Source organism: Symphalangus syndactylus, chromosome 13 (genome assembly GCF_028878055.3).
Source record: "Symphalangus syndactylus isolate Jambi chromosome 13, NHGRI_mSymSyn1-v2.1_pri, whole genome shotgun sequence".
In the NCBI taxonomy this organism is placed as follows: Eukaryota; Metazoa; Chordata; class Mammalia; order Primates; family Hylobatidae; genus Symphalangus; species Symphalangus syndactylus.
Window position 1 is genome coordinate 58,414,125 of NC_072435.2, and position 8,027 is coordinate 58,422,151.

General features: G+C 41.4%; 1 protein-coding gene across 21 annotated transcripts; it reads left to right on the forward strand.

Annotated features, from left to right (window-relative positions):
• Window positions 1–667: 667 nt before the first annotated feature.
• Window positions 668–7,207, forward strand: ZNF181 (zinc finger protein 181). Of its 21 annotated transcripts, none has more exons than XM_055236815.2 (5): window positions 668–1,373; window positions 1,539–1,615; window positions 3,490–3,610; window positions 3,861–3,959; window positions 4,950–7,207. In XM_055236815.2, the coding sequence occupies exons 2-5, from the start codon at window positions 1,607–1,609 to the stop codon at window positions 6,362–6,364; spliced, it is 1,644 nt and encodes a 547-aa protein (XP_055092790.1). In that variant the 5' UTR covers window positions 668–1,373; window positions 1,539–1,606; the 3' UTR covers window positions 6,365–7,207. The 21 variants fall into 21 exon arrangements, with proteins under 21 accessions (XP_055092790.1, XP_063470142.1, XP_063470143.1 ...); XM_063614072.1 differs by having other exon boundaries at window positions 3,864–3,959; XM_063614073.1 differs by having other exon boundaries at window positions 669–900; window positions 3,864–3,959.
• The last annotated feature ends 820 nt before the right edge of the window (window positions 7,208–8,027 follow it).

The following is an 8,027-nucleotide window of genomic DNA, read 5'->3' on the forward strand; positions in this document are numbered from 1 at the left end:
AAGGGGTTGTCAGGCTCTGATGACTGCGGGAGGAGTGACTCCTCCCAGGATGAGGGTCTCTGTTCTCCCAGTGCTCACTCAAGTTCCGTATTTCCAAGTCCTTCCAGGGGCCGTAACGCACATGAGAACTGCCATTTGTGTCACAGATACGTGGCCGTATGCATTTCCAGGAAATGTCCTTGGTTCGCGAACTACAGCTGGCACAGTACAGCCCAGGGCGTTCTGTGCGCTGTAGTCTCCGGAAAGTGAATTCCAAAAAAACCTCAAAGACCATATAAGGTGGACAGTGTAGTAGCAGGGTTTGGGAAGAGAGGAGCTCTTTTGCTAGCAAAGGCGAGAGCTCGCGTGGTACCAGTAAGGTCTGCCCAAGTCCCCGGAGAGAAACATTAGTGTGAGCGCACGCTAGACCCAGAAAAGTTTGCCACGGCCGCACGGTTTTCTGGGAAGTGTAGTTTCTTGGTCCCGGCGCCATTGTCCTTAAAGGTAGATGGTGGCCCTTGGTTCCGAGGTGTATCTTTCACCACAGGATGACTGTATGCCCCAGGACACTTCGCGCATGGTCCTAACTGGCCGGCTCTGGGAGACAGCCCCAGGCGGTTTAGTTTCTTAGGAAACTGAGATCGGTTTGCCCGCGGCGCGCCAGGTCCGCGCGCCCGCAAAGACTGCTGGGAAGCGTGGTCTTCCGGTACTGGCGGTTCGTTGCGCAGGGAACTTTTGTCCCCTGCGCGGATAATTCTGGGAAATGTCGATCGGCCGTGGGCGGTGCACTGGGTCCGTCCCGCGGTAGCCTCAGGCCTGACGGTGACTCCCAGGCTCAGGGACGATTCTGGGCAGTGTCGTTCCCGGAGGTCGGCGGCCGTTGCCCGCTCACCAGCGACGCGGGGCGTCAGGTCCGCGGAGGTGCGGGCTCGGGGCCCCTGCGGGGACGGTGAGGCCCTGCTGAGGCCTGCGGCCAGTGTGAGTCCCGGGGGCGGCGGCGGGCTCAGGCCCTGGGTCTGCCCCGCGATGTGACCCCGGCCGATGCCTTGGCTTTTCCTGGCCTTCGTGTCCTCCTGTGTAAACGCGGTGGGATGACGGCGCCGACCTCTTGGCGCTGTTGTGAGAGCGAAGTGGGCGCGTTAGCAGACGCCAGCCACAGTTGCCATTGGGTTATGTTGTCATGAAGCCGGCACTTTGCAGTTGTGTAACCTTGAACAAATGGGTTCAGTATCTCGGAATTTCAGTTTTGTCATCGTTTAAAAAAGAGATCTGGAAAAATGTGAATGCCCACCGTGCATAGTGATGAAGAATTGAACGAGCTGATAAAGTTTTTACCGTTGTTTTATGAGGCTTTTATTTACAGAGTAATTGATTTTCCTCGCAGATGGCACCTGGTAAATGGTTAGCCCTTGGGGAGAAACACCCTGTTCGTTCCCAGGGAGAGACTGACGCTCCGGAGAGTGATTACCAGTGTGCCTTTCCATTATGGTGTGTCACAGGTGCCGCAAGATAAGCCTGATTTTTCATGACTGCTTTTTCCTGCCCTTCTGTGCCCTCAGGACACTGCCCATCTCTAAGATAAGATCCTGGAAAAAGGACTCTGTTGGCTGTTGGAAATTGCAGAGTAATGCCTCAGGTAAGTCGGTGTGTCCGCAAATCTTCCTGAAACACTTTATCAGGACTGTGTGTTTGCTTTGCTTCTCCTGCCTGTTCCCACCTAACCAAGTCCATTTAAGGGACTGGATCCATGGTTCCTTTCAGTATAGGAAGGATGGAGCCCACAGGAGAGCTCCAAGGTGTTGTCCCCCTCACCCAGTGTTCCTCTTTTCTACAGTTTTCTGCTAGAAGACTTTCTAGTCTTGCCAACATTTTAAAACTGTAATTCACAATGCAACTTTGGAATGTAAAGTTATTCGGTTTATGGTTGTCAAAACTGTACCATGTGGTCTAAAACGAAGAGATGCTTGCAGTCATCCTTGATTCTTCCCTTTGACTTCTAACTATATTCAGATCCTCTAGTTGGAGCTAAGCTATATACCGTATACAGAATCTGACCATTAGTTACCCCAGCACTACCACCACCAGTTTTTCCACAGAAGCGGGAGGTGGTGGTTTGGGGATGAAACTGTTCCACCTCAGATCATCAGGCATTAGTTCAATTCACATAAGGGGCGTGTAACCTTGATCCCTTGCATGCGCACTTCATAGTAGGGATTGCGCTCCTATGAGAGTCTAATGCCATAGCTAATCTGACAGGAGGCGGGGCTCAGGTGATAATAGTCATTTGCCTCCCACTCATCTCCTGCTCTGTGGCCTGATTTCTAACAGGCCACAGACTGGTACCAGTGGTTAGGTACCCATAACCATCAGGGGGTTAGGGACCCCTGATCTATGGCATGAAACCATCCTTCAGTCTTTTCACCCAGGGGGTCTCGTATTTTAATAAATGTCTATCAGCACAAAGTTTAAGTATACACCATAAATATATTTTTCTTTTTTGTTTATGAATCAGTTATGTGTATATTTTAGTCCATTGGTGCTGCTGTAACAGAATACCACAGACTGAGTAATTTATGAACAATAGAAATTGACTTCTCATGGTTTTGGAGCCTGGGAAGTCCAAGATCAAGGGGCAGGCATCCAGCAAGGGCCTTCTCGCTGTGTCCTTTTATGGTAGAAGGGCGAAGAGAAGAGAGAGAACCAAAAAGGGGCCCAAACTCATTTTTTAAATAAGGAATTCACTCCTAATGATGATGACATTAATCCATTCATGAGGGCAGAGCCCTTAAGGCCTAATCATCTTCTAAGGTCTCACCTCTCAAAACTTACAGCAGCAATTAAGTTCAATACATGCGTTTTGGGGGTCACAATCAAACCATAACAGTGTATGTCTATCAGTCTTTAAAGGTTTTTTTTTTTTTTTGAGACAGAGTCTTATTCTATTACCCAGGCTGGAGTGCAGTGGCACAACCTCCGCCTTTTGGGTTCAAGCCATTCTCCTGCCTCAGCCTCCCAGGTAGTTGGGATTACAGGTGTGAGCCACCACACCCGGCTGCCCATTTTTTGTGAGCCTTAGTGGATCATCCTGAGTATCCCATTTGAGAGACAATCGCTTTATCCTCACTTTTTAATTACTTACCTACCATTTAAGCTGTAAAAGATATAACTAAAATACTTGACTCTGTGCTGTCAAATGTCAAATGCTGATTTTTAAAAATTTGTGTATTTCTGGAACTTTTAGCAAAATTCACTCTACTGAAGCAAAGCTCTCATATTTGTTTCTCACCCTTATTGTATAATAATTCTAAGCACATAACTGTCCCCCTTATTGTATAATAATTCCAACTATATAACTTTCCTATTATTACTTAACTGAGATCACATTCCCAATCATTGCCACAACTCCTGAATCTTGTTCCATTTCTTCCACAAGCCGGCTGATTTTATCCTTTCTTCAGTGACAGAAGAGGCCTGGGCTATGGCTAAGCCTAAATATATTTGCTATTTCAGGTGACATTTAATGATGTGGCTATAGACTTCTCTCATGAAGAGTGGGGATGGCTCAATTCTGCTCAGAGGGACTTATACAAGGATGTGATGGTCCAGAATTATGAGAACCTGGTCTCTGTAGGTAAGGATATCACCCCTTCCATTCCAATAGGGGACACCTTTTGCCACCCTGAATTGCTGGAGACTCTCCTAAGTAAATGGCTGAATTTCTGTAGCATGTCCCCAAGGAAATGTGCAGCTCTGTTGTGCCCTGCCTGAAGTTAATCTTTCCATTTCAATGAATACCCTTCATCCCTTCCTGTGGTCCCTCTTGTGATGGCCTCTCATAATAGAGCACTAAGGCTTAAACAATTCTATATTCTTCCTGTAAGCAGGTCTTTCTGTAACTAAGCCATATGTGATCATGTTATTGGAGGATGGAAAAGACCCCTGGATTATGGAGAAAAAACTGTCAAAAGGTATGATTCCAGGTGAGTCATGGTGAACGAGACAAAGGAAGATTTTGTTAAAAAGGGTCCCAAACTCTTTATAGTGAGTTTATAGTGAGTGTGGAGGCGTTTTAGGTATGCTGTCTTCAAAGATCTCAGATAGAAATGAAAAATTGTGGGATATTTAGCTTAGATTTTCAAAACAATTGTTCCTCTATCCCAAATTATTATCTGTGTCACTCATGTCATCTAATCAAGGTTAGAGGTTTTTGCCTTCATAGTAATTCAATTGTTACTCTATTCATGACAGTAAGGCAAATTATTCTTTCTTAAATCTACTTAAAGAAAAACATACTGATAGTTTTAGGCTAAGAAAAGCTGTCAATTAGATGGGAAATCACTTTTCTAAAGCTGAGCATTGTAGATGAAATGTGAACATATTAGAGGAAAAAACGAACATATATAAATATGTTTTTAGGAATAATATTTTCTAATGTCCAGTAAATGACATGATTCACACAGTTTCTTCATAACCTCAGAAAACCTAAATCTTTGTCAGCTATAAAGAGCATTTAGATTATTGTGTTTTTACTGCAACTGTTTAGTAATATCAATTCTGTATTTTAAGCATGTTAATCTGGCAGCAAATTGAGATTAATTGAATGTTGGAGAAAAAGGCTATGAGACAAAATACAGTCTTTCATACATGAATATAGGCACAAATGATGGCTTGGAATCCAGAATGCCTTCCACATTTTATTTCTGATAATTTCCTTTTTTTCCATACTATTTCATCAATTACATATATTTTTCCCATTTCCATTATCACACTGTGTTCCCACTTCTGTGAACTTTGTATTCTCTGCTCCATTTGAGCACTGTTCAGAAATCATTGAAATATTTGAGTTGTCAGAACTATGTGTTTTCTGGGGGCTTCATTTCTAATCCAGTTCTCCTAATTCCACTGTGGAAGTTTCTTTTCAAGAAGTTAAAAAAAAAAAAACAGTGCTTTGCTTTCTTGATGTATTTCAGATTGGGAATCAAGATGGGAAAACAAGGAATTATCAACAAAGAAGGATATTTATGATGAAGATTCACCCCAAACAGTAATAATAGAAAAAGTTGTAAAACAAAGTTATGAATTTTCAAATTCTAAGAAGAATTTGGAATATATAGAGAAGTTGGAAGGGAAGCATGGAAGTCAGGTAGACCATTTCAGACCAGCAACTCTCACCTCTAGAGAAAGCCCCACTGCAGACAGTGTTTACAAATACAATATATTTAGAAGCACCTTTCATTCAAAGTCTACTCTTTCTGAACCACAAAAAATTTCTGCTGAAGGGAATTCAAACAAATATGATCTATTAAAGAAGAACTTATCAAAAAAGTCAGTTATAAAAAATGAGAAAGTCAATGGTGGAAAGAAACTTTTGAATTCTAATAAAAGTGGGGCAGCCTTCAGCCAGGGCAAATCTCTTACCCTTCCCCAGACTTGTAATAGAGAGAAAATCTATACATGCAGTGAATGTGGGAAAGCCTTTGGCAAACAGTCAATCCTTAATCGCCATTGGAGAATTCATACAGGAGAGAAGCCCTATGAATGTCGTGAATGTGGGAAGACTTTTAGCCATGGCTCATCCCTTACACGACATCTGATAAGCCATAGTGGAGAGAAACCTTACAAATGTATTGAGTGTGGCAAGGCCTTTAGCCATGTCTCATCACTTACTAACCATCAGAGCACTCACACTGGAGAGAAACCATATGAATGTATGAACTGTGGAAAGTCTTTTAGTCGTGTGTCCCATCTTATTGAACATCTAAGAATTCATACTCAAGAAAAACTCTATGAGTGTCGTATATGTGGAAAGGCCTTCATTCATAGGTCATCTCTCATTCACCATCAGAAAATCCATACTGGAGAGAAGCCTTATGAATGTAGAGAATGTGGGAAAGCTTTCTGCTGTAGCTCACACCTTACTCGACATGAAAGAATTCACACTATGGAGAAACAATATGAATGCAACAAATGTCTGAAAGTCTTTAGTAGCCTCTCATTTCTTGTTCAGCATCAGAGTATTCATACTGAAGAAAAACCCTTTGAATGTCAGAAATGCAGGAAATCCTTCAACCAGCTTGAATCACTGAATATGCATTTGAGAAATCACATTAGATTGAAACCCTATGAATGCAGTATATGTGGGAAAGCCTTCAGTCATAGGTCATCCCTGCTTCAACATCACAGAATTCATACTGGAGAGAAACCTTACGAATGTATTAAATGTGGGAAGACCTTCAGCTGTAGTTCAAACCTTACTGTACATCAAAGAATTCATACTGGAGAAAAGCCATATAAATGTAATGAGTGTGGGAAAGCTTTTAGCAAAGGCTCAAATCTTACTGCCCATCAAAGAGTACATAATGGAGAGAAACCCAATAGTGTGTAAGTGTGGAAAAGCCTCTAGACCATATGAATCCCTATACATATGAGAAATCTTACAGAAGAGAAGCTATGTGAAGCAGTGTTTATCATGGTAAAGTTCATTCCTAGATTCTCCCTTATTTAACATTAGAAAAATTTATACTGGGGAAAGTCTTATGAATGTGGTGAATATAGGAAGACTTTTTAGCAAAGATGCAGGCCAGTTTATCAGACTTTATACTGTAGAGAAATCATATGAAAACCATAAATGTGGGAAGGCCTTTGTCAGTATTAATCCCTTAATTGACATAAATATACTCACACTAGGATAAAAACCTGTACATGTAGCAAATGTGGGAAAGACTATAGGCAATAGGAATCTTTTATAAACTCCTACAGGAGAGAAGCTGTATGAATGTAGAAAATTTAGAAATTGAGGGAAGTCTTCAGTTCCAAGTGTATCCCTTATTCTACAGCAGAGAACTGAAAATGGAGAGAAATCTCATTTAAGAGATGTAGCAAAGTGTTCACTAAGAGTGTTTATCTTGCTACATATCAGAAGATTAATGGTAGAACAACCTGAAGGATTTAGGAGTTATGTGTAAATCTTTGCAGTCATGCTATTTGTAAACTGGATTCTACAGGAGAGCAAATAAACATTATAATAAAATGGATTTCTTAGAGCAGTAGCTTGCAGTTTCAGTTGAGTTATACTTAGGAATTCTTTTTAGCTAGTGGGCATGTGAAGATATTTAGTCACCCAGAGGAGCCAGTAAGTGTTATAATATTGAAAATTAAAGCTGCAAAAGAAATAAATGATGTTAATAAAAGTTTTGGCATCTAATAAAATCATTTTGTGTATCACAAACTCTTTCACTGTGACTATTTCTTGTAAAAAAAATTTCACTAAGATTAGCCTTAGCATAGCCTTTAGTGGGAGACTAGCAAACCTAGAGAAAAATGACCTGCTCTTTGTACTAAGAATAGCAGTATTTTGATGAGGATTATTCAGAGTCAATTTCCAGTGGGCTTAATCAAATACATTTCAAGAAAATTTACTGAGCATCACTCATGTGTATTATTACACAGGGATGGGATACAGGAATTCATTAGTTTTGAGCTTTAGTGGTGTGTCAAAATCAGTAGGAGGGCTTGTTAAAGCACAGATTGCTAAGTCTGAATCTTAGAGTTTCTGTATGAGTTATTTGAATTTGCATTTTTCATGTGTTCTTAGGTTACACACTGTTTGTCCAGAAAGCACATTTTGATAACCATTGTAATAATGAACAAAACAAATCTGATCTTTTTCTCACAGGGCTGTTATCTGACAAGAAAGATGGATAGCAAATAAATTTGAAATAATGGTTTACAAGTGCTATGAGGACATAACCAAGAAACAACATACTACAAGAGATCAGAGCAGGCTTAGCGAGATTTGATTTTTGAAATGAATCCTAAATGATGAACACTAATTATGTAATGAGTATTACTCATGTAGCTGTGTGCATCCCTGCATGTGCCTGTGCATTTGTATATATGGTGTGCTGGGTGTTAATCTAGGTAAAGCAGACAGTCGAGTTCTGTCATACTTGCTGCAGCTGGATTCCATGTTCCCATGTCTAGTTTCAGATTCTGTGGCTTTGAGGTAGTACTGCCGGCAGCATCATTGGTTTCAGCAACCATCATTT

Bases quoted from the DNA above. Each gene is read 5' to 3' on its own strand.
- ZNF181 (XM_055236815.2), top strand. The intron at 3,611-3,860 runs GTAAGGATATCA...TCTTCCTGTAAG, and splicing joins TGAGAACCTGGTCTCTGTAG to CAGGTCTTTCTGTAACTAAG. The intron at 3,960-4,949 runs GTGAGTCATGGT...GATGTATTTCAG, and splicing joins GTCAAAAGGTATGATTCCAG to ATTGGGAATCAAGATGGGAA.